Genomic DNA, 15,821 nt, shown 5'->3' with positions numbered 1-15,821 from the left:
TGTTTACTTTAATTCCCATTTTTGCAACTTTGAGATTACGCTGCTGCAGTATTTTCTATGACTGCACTTTAGATTTACACAAAGGCAAAAGCGATGCAGAAGCTAGCAGCAGGCTTGTTAACCACTCTCTCTGTCTGTGAGGACTGACCTGCACTGGGTAACCATTAGCCTTCAGAGGAAATCGGTCTTGACCTAAAAACCGCAAGCTGTTTGGCTGGCACTCCTCTGAAGAATTATTTTTTGACATGCTGCCACACCTGTGGTTGGTGAAGTTGCTTGAGCTGCCAGGCCCTGAGCGTGTGAAGGGAGAGGACTGTTGGCAGGACCTTTTCTACAAAAGGGTCCTTGCTTCCACCCTCTCCGTGCTCTGACCTGTGAGACCCAGAGCTCTGAGGAAGCAGCTTGAGAAGTGATATTGGTGACTGAGTACTGGCTGGGTGTGACTTTTGCCTGCAGTAAATTATCTTTTTTTCAGTGTTGTTTTGAGAGGAAGCTGCTTCCATTTCTCTCTTTTGGTCTATATGGCTCACCTACTTGTTGCCATGTAAAGGAGGGAGGGCTGGTCTATAATTAATAAAGAGAAAGACTGATGGTGGTTAGTCCACCTATTGTCAACATTTATTGTAAGATCAGATGGATGTTTAAGACAGGTGAGATGAATTGCTGTCTATCCCTCAGTCCGTTGACTGTAGAGAGAGCCTTCATAACAAACTTAGCCCACCAATACCTATTGGTTAGGTAGCTAAAATTAGGTGAAGTGAATCTCACCTTTCACCTCTTGATACTTGTCTTTATGTCAAAGGAAAGGCACAAAGAGTTTAGGGCTGTCACTAATACTGGATTTGCATATAGATTTTTACATAAAAGCATACTTGTTGATTTTTTTTCCATAACCAGACCTGATTTAAATCCTTTTTTTCCATCCTTGCAGCCTCTCCCTTTAAGCCACCTCGAAATCTGAGAACTTCTGATTCAACTATGTCCAGTTTCCGAGTAACCTGGGAGCCAGCCCCAGGGCGAGTGAAGGGGTACAAAGTAACTTTCCACCCTACTGAAGATGACGGGAGTCTTGGAGAATTAATAGTGGGGCCATATGACAGCACAGTGGTATTGGAGGAGCTTAGGTATGGATAATAATTCATGTCTTTTTCTTTTTTTTAAAATAACTTTAGATTAGGGTTTTGTTTAATCATGATCTGGGATTGAAATGCCTGGCAAAATCTACTGTAAGTGAGAAAGTAATTTTGTCAATAAGCTACGAGGATCTTGTTATGCAGTCTCTGAAAGGCATCTGGCAGGGCTCTTTCTGAGATTATTCACATCACTTGTGGTGTTCTCACAGGAACTGAAGGAGGCGAAGATGTGGGCAGAGGCTGTGTTCCGCATTTCGCATATGAGAAAGCTAATGGGACACTGGAGAAAGCTGGGATTTCTAAAGTTTCCTCTCAAAAGTTCCTTACCTCATGTTAAAAAAAAAAAAACCAGTTTAGTTCTTGATTTATTTTCTCAGAGGCCTGGATTTATAAAGTAGGCTTCGGACCATGTCAAAATCTGTTTTGCAAATAAATATATTAAAAATAGGATCATTAATTAATTATTTTATTAGTCTTTATTAATCTTAAATTACTTGAATGAAGAAGGCTATAAATTTAAGTATATAAATCGAGAATCAGCTTTTAAATTGTCAAAACTTCACTGTCTTGTGGAAGAGCTAGTCTTTGGGCTTCACGTTTTAGCACCTTCTTTTCCATGGGGGATTTTTTTCTGTGAGGATTTCATAAGTGAAGTGTCAGCATTTAGCTAGCCAAGTGACTTCAGTTACAGTACATTTGTTTAATTATTGCAGGGCAGGAACTACCTATAAGGTAAATGTTTTTGGAATGTTTGAAGGAGGAGAGAGCAACCCACTAGTTGGACAAGAAATGACCACCCTTTCAGATACTACTTCGGAGCCATTTTTATCTAGAGGTAAACATGAATGAATTGAAGAAAAGGCAGCCTTGGCTTTTGGATAAAAAAAGACCAAAAGTTTACCAGCGTTTCCTTATCGTTTTTCTAATGCACATAAATATTTATTTACAGGATTCAGTATACTCCTTACCCTGATGGCATAACCTCTGGTCTGAAATGACCACTAAGTATGCCCCAGTTCACGATTCTAGTCCTCTGCACCCTTTCGATGATCTTACAAAGATGATAACTCAGGCAAACCATGTTTTACTGATTACTGAAAGCCATCTGCATTGCATTTTCAAGCCATCCACATCTGTGTTAAATTGCATAAGGTCAAATTCTTGAACAGAGATCATGGCTCATCTACAGGGGTGTTCACAGGAGTAGAACAAAGAATTTTAAGCAGATCTTTAGCCCTTTGCTTGTCATTCTATGGTGACTTTTCCTTTTAAGACTAAGATGGTATAATGAACAAAGATCTGATAGTTGGGAATGTCCCAGTTTATTGTGTATTATTTGAGTTTATATGCAACATAACCATTATTTAGTCTGTTTGGCTTTTTTTTTTAGTATAGAAGGAGGAGACTTAGTTCAGAAATGCAACTGCTGAGAGCTCTCTAGTGTCTGTTTGGGAGTTTCTCCCTGTGTAGCTAAACCTTGCAGTCAAAGTTTCTATGAATGTTATGATAGCAGCTCCCTTGGTGTGGTTAATGGGCCTCTGCGTGCTAAGAGTTGTGTCCACCATACTCTCAATTAATATCGGATGAAGAGAGTTCAGAGTTCAGTCTTCCTTTCATGGAAAGCATAAAGAAGTAGGTCTTTGCTTCTTAATAGCCAAGTATATATGTAGAAGTAAAGACTTTTCTCCTCTGCCATTTCAAGGCTTGCATAACCATCAGAGAGAATTTGGTGAGGAGAAAGAATCTAACTGCAAAGGCTTTTCAGAGTTAAATAATATTTCTGACAGTTGACTCTATATTCTTTTCACTTAACCTCTTTGATGCCTTGTTTCCACACTGGGCTGTGTAAAAAATATTCACTTTGTGTAACTTTTTTGATAACTTTTTAGAAACTTCTTAATTAATAGCCGTCCCACTCTGTCTAATACAAGAGGGTAAAACTCAGAAAAACTACATAACAGGCCATCAGTCACATTAGAGTAAAGCTGTAATAAGTCTGGCAGAAAAATAATTGCACCGAGAGTGGTTTGTTATTTTTTATTACAGCAGCTGTCATTTCTGTCTTCAGTGTTATATTCTTTAAGCTAATTAGTTTTACTAATGCATGGATTTGAGTCATGGTTAATGTGAAAAAAAAATATATCTGGGACTGTAAATGTAATAGTACATTATTTATTAATAGGGGAAAAAAAATCACCCTAGGTCTGGTGCCTTTGCTAGAATTTTCCATGTTGGAACAATGGTAGTTGGAAGAAAAATAAAAGTCAAAATAGTTTTAACTTTTATGTTGTACATGAAGCTAACTTTAACTTCCATATTAAAGTGATGCATGCAATTTTTTGAACTAACATGGTTTTACTTAAACCCTACTCCCAACTGATTTTATTGTCCTGACTAAAGATTAGATCTATATTTTCTATGCAGAAGAGGATCATGCTTTTAACCCCCAGGTACATGGAATAGTTATATTCATGAGTCTACAGTGTTGGATCAATTATGTGGAACATATATGAAATCACAATATCTTTCAACTGTGATGAGTGTGGCTGATTTTTCTCAATGGGATTTCTTCCATATAAAGACCAGAAGCTCTGATGGCAGGAAGCCAGAAAATTTGCAGCTGGTAACACAATCTACAGGAAAAGAGAGAGAGCAAGGATTTTTTTTTTTTTTTCAAATGGCTGCGGATAAAATCATTGTGTCTGTCTGTTTTGTATAAATATTTTGTGATTTTCCTTGTGATGAAAACAATATGATGCATATTTTATTCTGTAATTTGTAAACTGAAGATATCTGAAATAACTTCCTACCTTTTAAGAACATTGCAGCTTTATATAAATGTTTGTTCTTGTTCCTTCTCTATCTGTTGACCTGTGTTTATGTTTGTGTATCTTCTTTAAATTGTATTCTTTCTTTCCTGGACGTGCAAACTTCTATACTACCTGTATTACTATGTCTTTTTCCCCTAAAAATTCAGAAATGCTATTTATTTGAAAGGGGTTGTAATATATGGTATTAATTCCACTACTACATAGTTGAAAATTAGACAGTAGTTTAGCCAACCATGACAGACTAAAATACTGTAAATTTGGATATTCTGATAATGCTCACTGCCATGTCAGTGGTTAGCTTAGTGATCTTTTACAAAACCTCTGAAATCAAGTTATCCACCATCTTTAAAGACCAAAACAGATAATGAGATGACAATAGAGAAGAGCACTGGCCTTGACATTTGTGAGGGCTTATTTATAAAAGGAAACATACATGAAGAAATTTATACAGCTTTTGCCATGGAACCAGTGACTAGTGTGAATAACGTTCACAAATAGGTCATACTTGACAGAGTGCCAGTGAATAAAACTAGAGCTATTTTGGAAGCTAACTAATGACATGTGTCATATAAAAGGATGGGGAAAGAAAGCTATCATGCTAAGGCTATATTTTTCTGGTTGAAAGCTATCATGCTAAGGTTATATTTTTCTGGTTGACACGACAGGTTTAGAATGTAGAACCAGAGCAGAAGCTGATATCGTGCTGCTGGTGGACGGCTCATGGAGTATCGGGCGTCCAAATTTTAAAACTATCAGGAACTTCATTGCCCGTATTGTTGAAGTTTTTGATATTGGTCCTGACAAAGTACAGATTGGTAAGTCCTCATATGTTGGAGGGAAAATGAGGCGTGACTGCTACACAGCCACATAATAACTGAGTAATGATGGCTTTTTTTCCAGGTCTTGCACAGTATAGTGGAGATCCCAGGACAGAATGGAATCTCAATGCTTACCGAACCAAACAGGCTTTGTTAGAGGCTGTAGCCAACTTACCATATAAAGGAGGCAATACTCTAACAGGTATGTCACACTGCCAGGATTTTCCTTAAGTTCCAATAAAAATAATTCTAGTAGCTGACCCTAGTATTGTTCAGTGACCTCAAATTTGTCCATGATGAAAGGGCCTTACAGTTCAATTCAGTATGTTTGAAAGAGAACAGGTATAGCATGTAGACATATAAACTCAGTGGAAATCTGGAGAAAAGTGATGGAGGAGAGCTTAGGTGATGAAAACTTGGGTTGCTGTTGAGCATATGAGAAGAAGAAAAGGCAGTTCCATGTCAGGGTTGGGATGAAGACCCAGGTGGGGGGCTAGAGGAGATCAGATAGGAGGGTGATGTAAAAGAGAAAAGATTAGAGACTTTGAAAGGGCTGAAATAGTATCAGTTGCTAAGTCTAGACAATGGGCTGCAGCTAGATTCTGAGTGCTTCTAGAAGGAAGTAAATTGTGGAATGATGTTGTCAGAGGAAATCACTAGAATGAAATACTCTCCTTTGCCATGACTACTATGTGGAAATAGTTTATAATGATGGTTACCTTCTTTGTATCATGCTAGGAATGGCCTTGGATTTCATCTTAAAAAACAACTTCAAACAAGATGCAGGCTTAAGGCCCAGAGCTCGCAAAATTGGTGTTCTCATCACTGATGGCAAATCACAAGATGATGTAGTCACCCCTTCAAGAAGACTCAGAGATGAGGGAGTGGAACTTTATGCAATTGGTAAGTATTCTATGAAAAGGTGGCCTGCGCCAACCCCCTCCTGCCCATCTGCTAAATGCACAGGGAAGTGGCAACATACATAAGTACCTAAAAGGGTACTCAAAGAATGTGTTTGGACTTTGGACTTAAGTTCATGACATTGTGTTTCATGGCTGTCATTTCTAACAAGTTTTGCCTTCATGTCTTCTCTGTAAGGTATTAAAAATGCAGATGAAAATGAATTGAAGCAGATTGCAACCGATCCAGATGACATCCATGCTTACAATGTTGCAGATTTCTCCTTCCTGGCTAGCATTGTTGATGATGTAACCACGAATCTGTGTAACAGCGTGAAAGGTCCAGGTACATCACCTTTTCTTTTCAATCTAATTCATCCTTTTTCCATTTACGTGCTTGCACTGCTAATTCCTTTTTATTACTTACTGGGAACACTGTGTAGCCCTGGGCTGTTTTTTCAGCTGCTGGTGTGAGGAAGTTGTGCAGACCACCTGGGGTTCTGTAGGGGTTCTTCCTTTCCTTTCAACAATGACTGTGTTATACCTAACACAGCATGACACGGCGTGGACGTGCCTTCTTTTCTTCCAGAATCAGGAAGTATGTTGCTCGGTGTGTCACCTTTTTGCTCATTGTGGCAGATTCTTTGATGATACTCATCCAATAAAGAAAATTTCAGCAGCCCTGCTCAAGTATTAATGTCTGACAGCCCAAAAGCAAAGCCTGGCGTGGAAAAACAGTAATGTTAGCTAATGGTTCTCCAGTGAAACACTGGTGTTGAAGGTGGAGTAGGAATGATAGAGAGCTTGTTTGGTCTTGAGGTTGTGATGGTGATCTCTCTCTTCACGCAGTTGCTTTAAGAATTCCTGAGGAAACAGAAACAGAAGCAAGTACCTAAAGTGTTTTTTTTTTCTCTAAGCAATTTTTTTTGTCTCATGTTTTTATTCCTGATGATATAAGATAAATTAATAATTTTTTAATTTGCTTGCACTTGTAGGTGATTTGCCACCTCCCTCTAACCTAGTTATTTCAGAAGTGACACCTCGTTCTTTCAGACTGAGATGGAGTCCACCTCCTGAAAGTGTTGATAGATACAGAGTTGAATATTACCCTACCTCTGGAGGTAGCCCTCAACAGGTTAGTACTGTATGTTCATCTCTGACATTGTCCATAATAACCTTGGACTTCCGCATCACAGTAATGTCATTCTGAAGTTTGTGCTGTGTATGGTGTAACAGTAAATGAAAAAAGGCTCCCAAGGTCAAGAATATCATGCCTCGGTAAATGATACAAAAAATTACAAAAAGTAGGAGCATAAAGATGACTTTAGTTGTTTTAAAATCATGCATCCAGAAGTAAAATGTATTTCTTAAAAATAGTTGGCAGGTGTTTCTAGTAATTCCTTTCTGTTTGTATTCCACTGTCATATATTGGTTTAAATAAGTCTGTAGTAGAAATTTTCTGAGCGTACTCATGGGTAGGCTCACTGTCCTTTTAGTACATTTTCTTGTTAATAGAAAAAAAGACAGTGGTTGTGAGGTACTGCTTAGATTAACATTGCATGATAGTACTTTGAATCTGTGCCTAAGCATATCCTCCAAACTGTTTAATGCACAGGGTCAAACTCATCTTGTGGTTCTTACTTCTCTACACAGAGAGCCAGTAACCGGCAACCCTTGATTCTAGGCAATCTGAATTGCTCGTCACTCTCCAACCAGACAGAATAGTATTTAGGAGGATGAAGTTAAGCGCCCCTGTGTACCTAATTCTGAACTTCCAATCTTTGAATGTGGCTTTTAAATCTTAAGTCAGATTTGACTCATGGAGAATTTAGTCTTAGTAAGTCATGACCTCAGGATTTGGCCTTTAATTAAGATTGGAGCAGTCATTCCAGTGCACACTGACTTTACAGCTTGACTGCTTGCTGGCATTTCTGTTCTGCAAGGTGTTCTAATGCCATGTGCTGTAACCATGTAGATTATCCTGGGTGTTTAAAACTTTTTTCCAAAGTGGTAACATATATCCCTGGCACTTTCTTTATGTTGCTGAGTAATATAAAAGTGTAAAACATGTGAAAGCAGGATGCACAGTGAGTGCTGCTAGATATATCCAGCTCTATTGAAAACAAGTGTCTGAGGTTTCCCTACAGCTTGCTTTGCAAAAGTAATGATATACTGTCAGACAAAATACATAGAAGATTAAGACAATACTTATTTTTTGTTTCATACCATTGGTTTCACAAGGAATGATTTTTTTTCTTAGAGATAAGATTACAAATGCATTTTTTGTGCAGCGGTTAACATTGCTTCTCTTTTACGTAGTTTTATGTAAGCAGGATGGAAACAACGACAGTTCTGAAAGATCTGAAACCTGAAACAGAATATGTTGTTAACGTGTTTTCTGTGGTAGAAGATGAAAGCAGTGAACCTCTAATCGGCAGGGAAACAACTTGTAAGTTAGAAATGGAACTTGAATAACATGTTAACAGCCAGTTTGGCATCTGGGGAACTGTCCAGTAGAACTTTTAGCACTATGGGACTTTCTTCTTAGAGGAAACAAAATTTTTAATTTGAATGACCAAATTATGTTGTGTTACACTGGTTGTTCAGATCTTGGCTGGAAAACTTTAGCAAAGTGAAACTGCAGTGAGGTAAAAAATGTTTGTCCCAGCTTCCTCCCAGGCTCATAAAGCATGGCTGTACAAGACTAGAGCAACAGACATGAATAACAAGACAGAGTTTATAAATTCCTGAAATCTGATCGTATACAAATGTGTACTCCTTCATTTTTATGCTAGATCATTAATTTCTGCTACTAGCAGCCAGAATGCTATAGAAATTCATTGTAATTTTATAAGATTAACAAAAAGTCAGTTCAACAAAATTATGTCACTTCTATGAGACATAACTTAGCCATGTTTCTGCTATTAGCTGTCTACGTGATTGATTTTAGGTATATTTATGCTGAATGCAACATAGGGTGACTTTTCTGCCTCTGTAAGAATATTGAATATTAGGTGTTCATTTCACTTCTTTGATTGTTTTCTATTAGGCTTGTCATAAACTCTTAAAGTATGTACATGATTTTTGTGAAGTCTGTGGTAATTTTTGATGTTTATTTAATAATTTGAGAAATATAGAAAACAAGAAGAAAGTACAAAAAATCCTTTTACAAGTACAGATCCCAAACCAGTCATGTTGTTTCATATTAGAGCATTCATGTGAGTTACTGTTGCTTTTTAGAATATTCAAGTGTTCCAGTGCAGACTTGTAAGATAATTTTAGCTGCGTGTATACCAAATCTGTAGCATATCCAAAATGTGATGGCCATTACCTCATTCTTAAACTAAGCACCACTTAAAATGCCACTACTTGCAGATCACCTTTCTAGTACCCATAATGTACCCTAATACCCATGTGCAATATTCTCAGTGGTACTACCTGTGATGTGAAATACGAAAAGTGAAGAAGGTGAAGGAAATAAATTAATATATATTTTTTATTTGACAGTGCCAATCTCTTCAGTTAGAAACTTGAATGTTTATGACATTGGATCAACTTCCATGCAAGTGAGATGGGAACCTCTCAATGGAGCTACTGGTTATTTGTTAACATATGAACCTGTGAATGCCACAGTCCCAACCACAGAGAAAGAAGTAAGAGAATTTGTCTTCACTTCCTGTACTCTACCAAAAATAAATTATGAAAAACTGATAGATTTTCTTGATCTATCATAATAGTCAAAAGAGACTGGCATGTACTTCTTGAAGTGCAGTGAACTTACTGGGATATTTTATACAATGACATCAGTCAGGAAGCTGTAAATATACTGTGAATCTCACAAACAAAATTCCCTTGAAGTTAAATCATTGCTTGCTTTTCTGCCATTGCTTTCTTCAAATTTTAAACATGGTGTGTTATTTTTCATGTGCAGATGCGTGTTGGACCATCAGTGAATGAGGTGCAGCTGGTAGATCTCATCCCCAATACTGAGTACACTTTAACAGCTTACGTATTGTTTGGTGATATCACCAGTGACCCACTCACCACCCAAGAAGTGACATGTATGGACATCTTGATTTTGCTTTGTTATTGCTTCAACAACATTTGATTTTAATTTTCATTCATGCAACAGTTTTTATATATTCTGTTTTGTTTAGAAGACAGTCTTTTCCATGTTTCATGCATTTTCTAACACTCATACATTTCCAAAAGAACTTAAAGGCAATTTCAATGAAAAGGGACCAACTATTAAAAGAGGAACAAAAGAGTTTTTTTCCTTGAATAATGAAGGAAGTTGGCTTGACAATCTTGAGGTTATAGTGCTTTTAAAAGGTCTCAATTTTGCTTGCATTAACTTAGAAACCTTGTTCCCGAATTCAGACATTCTCTTAAGTATAGAAAATGCTAAGGAAACATGCTATACTAAGAAAAAAATTGATCTAAACATGGCTTCCTTTTTTATTCCTTTCCTTAAACATCTTTCATTAAACATTTCCTACTGGCAGAGGCATGTTTCTGGGCTAGATGCACGCAGTATGGTCATTTGTATGTTCTTAAAAAATGTTAAACCCTTAACTGTACACGAAAAAGTGGCGGTTGTCACCAAAAGTTACGATCTTAAGCACTGATACTTCTAAAAGTAATGTGCTCATATTTAATGAAAGTGAAGCTACCATAGTTTATAGCTATTTTGCTCATTGCTGGGACAATAATCTCTTAAACTGTCTCATCTAATGGCCAGAGCAAGGAACTTCCCAGAAAGTGATTGCCTCCATTTCAATGAAATGCATGAAAAGAATTTAATTCCCTCTGTGAGAGACCTATACCTCTGCTGTGAACAGCATTTTCGCTTACTACTGTCATTATTTTTACAGTACCTTTGCCTGGACCTAGAGGCTTAACAATTCAGGATGTTACTCACAGCAGCATGAATGTCCTTTGGGATCCTGCCCCAGGGAAAGTTCGAAAATACATACTAAGATACAAAATAGCTGATGAAGCTGATGTAAAGGAGGTAAATGACAGAAAAATTTTTGAAAGTACTACGAGGCAGTTTTATTTTGAGGAGCTAGGTTACTAAAATAATAGTAAAAGTAGTATTATAAGCCACCGTTGAGAATAAAGAACATCAGTTCATGGTGATTGCAGTCAGGAAAGGGTACTCATTTCTTGGAAACTGAATAAGCATGAGATAGATTTCTTTATGTACTTCCCTCTTCCTCCTCCTCCTTCAGAGAGGGAAAATCCTCAAACTGACTGGAGAATTTTCCTGTGCTTTGATAAATAGCCATTTCTACTCTCTTGCCATTTCTACTTATCTTGCCAAGCTCTAAGAACAGCTTACAATTAGGAGGACAGGATTGTGGAATAAAGGTATGTTAACTCCTTTGCCCACTGTCAGAACATGTGTGACCATTGTTAGAGATGTCTTTGAGTTATGTGCAAGCTTTCCATAATTGCACTGTTAGGCATGAATCAGCTCTTGGAGGATTAAATATGTTTTTGTAAGGGAATCAGAATTTTCTGGAAATGCAGTCTGCATCCTCGTTTCCAAAAGAATGAAGCAGTGGAAGATCCACAAGTAGTATTAGTATCTGAGATAATATACTTTGCAAGGGAGTTAGTAGATAGCACTCAATATTCAGGTGTAAATTTAAGGGTAAATGGCAAATTTTAGTCCGGAATACTTTTCTGTTTTTCAGTACAGGAATTTCTGTCATTAATCAAATGCAGAGTCAGAAATAGAACAATTTACAATTCTGAAGTCACTATTTTTATGCTTAGGTGGAAATCGACAGACTCAAAACCAGCACTACTCTCTCTGACCTTTCCTCCCAAACACTGTATAATCTAAAAGTTGTTGCTGTATACGATGAAGGGGAATCCCTACCGATAAATGCAGAAGCTGTCACTCGTAAGTTTTCCTAATAACCCTTCTTGTGGTTATTTTTGCCTTATGTTCTATGTAAGTTGTGTGTGTTGCAATATATTACTGAGTTTAGGTGGAACTGTAATTTAATCTATCTGAGGAATGTTTTACTTGCATTTGTAGTATTATTTGCAATATAATAATCCCTGGGAATCTTGGATGAGTTCAGTGTCTTACTGCAGTAAACACTGAGCCTGCAGTCTGCAGAGAGGCGACAGACCAGCAACTGAAGCAAAACTATTTGTGTTTAGAGGCTGAAGGAGGAATGTAGGGGTAGAATTAGTAAGAAAATATGAGGGCAGAGGAAAGGTTTAGCAAGTCTATGCAGGAATCTAGGAAAGTGAGTAGGAAACTGGGCCTAGAGGATTAGAGAGACATGATCTTGCTTCTGATCCAAGAGAGTTTTTGTACCATGGAATGCTAAAACAGCCTGTACTTTTAGAGAATCATAAAGGCAGCATTTGAGTAATCTCAGCAAATAGAGGCAAGGAAATGGTGTTGCACAAACAGTAAGAGCCGATCTCCATACAAGGGAAGTGACAGACTGAAAGGAGAAAGCTGATATCAGAGAAGCCCTCGTCTTGATCTAGGCTTATGATTTAAGAAGACAGCTAACCAGAAGAGCTAGAATAGAAATGAGCAATGTTGCCTTATCACTGCCCCTCACTCTGATGTGAAAAAAAGAGAAAAAACATGCACGTGCTCTCTTTCTTTTTTTTCTTCTGAATTTTTAATTTTGTAGCCTGGTGTATTTAAAAATGTTAGTGAGGTTTTTTTCTTACTTTTGTGCTAGCCTTTCTTCTATAGCTGTGGTTTTGTGTAAATATGTGTGTAAGGAAAAAGAGGAAGGCTCTGCCAAAGAAATTATTTTTAGTTTAATTCTCTGGTTTTACCTATTTACTCATTTCTTTCCAGTGGCTATAATATTTTGCCTCCTTAACCTACAGTTAACCTCTGTAAATTCTTTCTAAATAAGTGGTGTAATTCAGTCATGACTTATTTGGCTTATATAAAGAATTTTAAGATCTGGGAGAAACTCATGCAGGAGCTTGACCTCTGTGTGTGGGAGTTCATAATCACTCCTTCTAACTCCAAAATGTAAGAGCTAGGACTTCAGTTGTTGTGAACAGGCATGTGAGTTGTGACCTCTACTGAGGTCAGTAGAGCTACGTCTGTTCTATCTGGTGATGACCTGGTCATGTGACCTTATGAAGGATGATTTGCTTAGTGTCGATGGGCTGGGTTATACTACAGCATTTTATTTTAGTCATTAGAAGCATGGTAACTGAGAGATGAATCTTCTACATAATGTTCTAAATTCTTTGTCTGAGTAATTCCTTGGTTTAACTGTATTTATTTTGTAGTTACTTTTTGTGGAATACTTTCCCTTTTCTCATAATAGAGCCTGTGCCAGCACCAGTCAATCTCAGAATCACAGATGTAACCACGAATAGTTTCAGAGGAACTTGGGATCATGGAGCTCCAGATGTCTCTCTGTATAGAATAACCTGGGGACCCTATGGAAGGTCGGAAAAACAGGAGGTAAGAATAGATAGTCCCCATAAGATTTTGTGGGCAGTCTCTCAGAGGGTATATTTTTAAAATCAGAAATGTAATTAATAAATGGCCTATAACGTGCAAACCCTCCTGTTGTGCTCAATGGAAATTCAGTGAGAAGGTGTAGAACACATAGTTACACCCACTTGTAGTGATGGTACTGTGTAAAAAGTTACTCAGTTATACCCCACTCTCTGTTTGTCTGTTTTGGTTTGTTTGTTTTGGTTTTATTTATTTATTTTTTTACTTTTTTTTAATTTCTCCACAAGACTATCTTAAATGGGGATGAGAATAGTTTGGTCTTTGAAAATTTGAATCCAGATACATTATATGATGTCTCAGTTACTGCCATCTATCCTGATGAATCAGAAAGTGATGACCTCATTGGCAGTGAACGAACACGTAAGTAAATAAAGGGTTTCTGCATGTTGTTATTCAATTCTGCATGTAGTTATTAAATCGGAAGGCATACACATGCAAGAATTCTGAAAACTCTTTCTACTTTTTTCTAGTACCCTTGGTGCCTATCACCACACAAGGTAAGAATCTGAATTTCCAGGTATGGTATTATTAAAGAAAACTCATAGTTATCTTTTTCTAAACTGTGAGGAATGTTGACATTAAAAAGCTGAGATCATTTAATAAATATTATTGTGTATTTGGAAGAACACTAAACACTAGATTACCAAACGTTTATTATTTTACAAACATTATAGTTTATGTTGTCTTATACTTAATACATTCTGCTCTTGGTCAGGCATTCATGCAGCCCTAAAAGTATGAAAGAAGTGTTTGTCCCTGCTTTTTGCTTGAATTACATATTTATTCTTTTCTTCATTATGTTTCTCAGCCCCAAAGAGTGGCCCACGAAACCTTCAGGTGTACAATGCAACTTCACACAGTTTGACTGTGAAGTGGGATCCTGCCAGTGGTCGAGTGCAGAGATACAGGATCGTTTACCAGCCTATCAGTGGGGATGGCCCTGAACAGTCGGTAACTAATTTTGAAGTGCTATAGTTATTCAACCTTAAATGATAGTGCTGCAATCCATTAGAATAATTTATTTTCAAAGCACAACAGTGTATATATTAATCACCTTTTAGGTGAAGATTTATATTTATAGTGAATAAGTATATATTCCCACCTTTTGCTTTCTCCCCTTTCAAATCCAACATAGAATGCTTTTTATGGAGAAAAAATAACTTTGGATACAGCCTGTTTTCTTGAAAAATCACATAATCTATATATATAACTAGAATAAAGTTAAAATGTGTTGAGGAACAAGTCAATCAGCACATGAGACTACAAGTCATAGATATATAGTTATCACAACAATCAATAGTATGAATGACCATGACTACTTCCATAGTCCAGAGTTTTCCATTGTTTTCATAGTGTAGTTCATGTGCTATCAGAGGGACTTTGTCGTGGAACATACTGTGGACAGTTGAGACTGTCTCTTACCACGCTAGGGACAGAATAACCACCCAGAAGCGACAGTTGCAAAACCAAATCCCTGTGAAACATATGCTAGGGAAGTGTTTAAGGTATTTTAGTGTCTTCTAATATGATTCAGCAGCTGTAATGATAGGGAGAGCCAGTACCGTATGAACAGCCAGCTTTCCCTGCATCGTCAGCAAGAGCTGTGTTGACTACTGGCGGCCTATGCAACACAGCCTGGGAATGGTAATTCAGTCAGCCTGTTTATCAGAAATGTGTGCTACTTAAAAATGCCCTATTCTGCAGTGGGAGGCTGTTGTGGTTACTGCCAAATGACTCAGAGGAACAGTCTCAGATGAAAACCACACTCATTTAGCTTGTTCCTGTAATTGGAGATCACACATGTTCAGAAGCGTGTCTAGGAATGTTTACTTTAGGATCAGTTGGATACTTGTGCACCCATTTTTACTCTCTTCTGAACAACATGCATTTGAATTGAGGTAATTGAACTGTTGTATGAATTGAGTAGTTGAATTCAAGTTTAATGAGAAATCATTAGAAGAATAAGGAACAACAGTAAGGTTAATTAATATCTTTAATTAATTGTTGGTACTGGAGTGAAAAAAGAATTATGGGCATTCTGTTGAAATTTGTGCAAGGAATAGACTTAATAGACTTAATTATTCACAACTGGATAGAGTCCAGCAGTGGCAGTCAGAGAAGACACCTCTTTCTGAGGAGAGCACACAGAATACTCATGCTCTGTTCATGGCGTTTTAATGTCTGCCTGCAAATAATTCTCAGTCATACAATAGTAATTCTTTGTCTGCTTTTTTTGTTACTGTGATATTTGATTAAACTGCAGTTGCTGGTGAACAACAGCAGTGTCCCCACTGAAATATTTAAAATAGAATTTCTAGAAGGTTTTTATTGCTCCGTCTGACATTTAATGGCCTCAGCACCAAGAAAGAGCACAGGTGGTTTGAAGACAACTCTGCAAAAACTGCACACCAAACTCCAGAGACCATCATGATCATTTAGGGTCAGGTTTTGAAAGACAAATAGGTACTAAAATATAGAGGCAGCCATGGTGGGATGCTAAAAGCATTCATGCTTTGAACTGAGCTTTGTACACTTGAGTACAAATGAAAAGTTTCGTTGTAAATTAAAATAATCCACTTCTATGAAATGTGAGGATGTATAAATGCTTGCTC

The 15,821-nt window shown here is 37.3% G+C and overlaps 1 protein-coding gene across 1 annotated transcript in view; it reads left to right on the top strand.

Moving 5' to 3' along the window:
• Nucleotides 1-15,821, top strand: part of COL12A1 (collagen type XII alpha 1 chain) — a 99,514-nt gene that overhangs the window by 34,850 nt on the left and 48,843 nt on the right. The window contains exons 15-30 of the mRNA XM_075145329.1: nucleotides 932-1,124; nucleotides 1,847-1,968; nucleotides 4,630-4,779; nucleotides 4,865-4,984; nucleotides 5,521-5,685; nucleotides 5,881-6,027; nucleotides 6,677-6,816; nucleotides 8,001-8,130; nucleotides 9,189-9,334; nucleotides 9,613-9,742; nucleotides 10,556-10,695; nucleotides 11,466-11,595; nucleotides 13,013-13,152; nucleotides 13,437-13,569; nucleotides 13,680-13,706; nucleotides 14,018-14,160. Coding sequence (XP_075001430.1) covers nucleotides 932-1,124; nucleotides 1,847-1,968; nucleotides 4,630-4,779; nucleotides 4,865-4,984; nucleotides 5,521-5,685; nucleotides 5,881-6,027; nucleotides 6,677-6,816; nucleotides 8,001-8,130; nucleotides 9,189-9,334; nucleotides 9,613-9,742; nucleotides 10,556-10,695; nucleotides 11,466-11,595; nucleotides 13,013-13,152; nucleotides 13,437-13,569; nucleotides 13,680-13,706; nucleotides 14,018-14,160 — 2,156 coding nt within the window. The remainder of the gene's footprint in view (nucleotides 1-931; nucleotides 1,125-1,846; nucleotides 1,969-4,629; nucleotides 4,780-4,864; nucleotides 4,985-5,520; nucleotides 5,686-5,880; nucleotides 6,028-6,676; nucleotides 6,817-8,000; nucleotides 8,131-9,188; nucleotides 9,335-9,612; nucleotides 9,743-10,555; nucleotides 10,696-11,465; nucleotides 11,596-13,012; nucleotides 13,153-13,436; nucleotides 13,570-13,679; nucleotides 13,707-14,017; nucleotides 14,161-15,821) is intronic.

Source organism: Calonectris borealis, chromosome 3 (assembly GCF_964195595.1).
Source record: "Calonectris borealis chromosome 3, bCalBor7.hap1.2, whole genome shotgun sequence".
NCBI lineage: Eukaryota > Metazoa > Chordata > Aves > Procellariiformes > Procellariidae > Calonectris > Calonectris borealis.
Note: the sequence above shows the minus strand (reverse complement) of the source record. Positions and strands in the feature narration are given on the sequence as shown.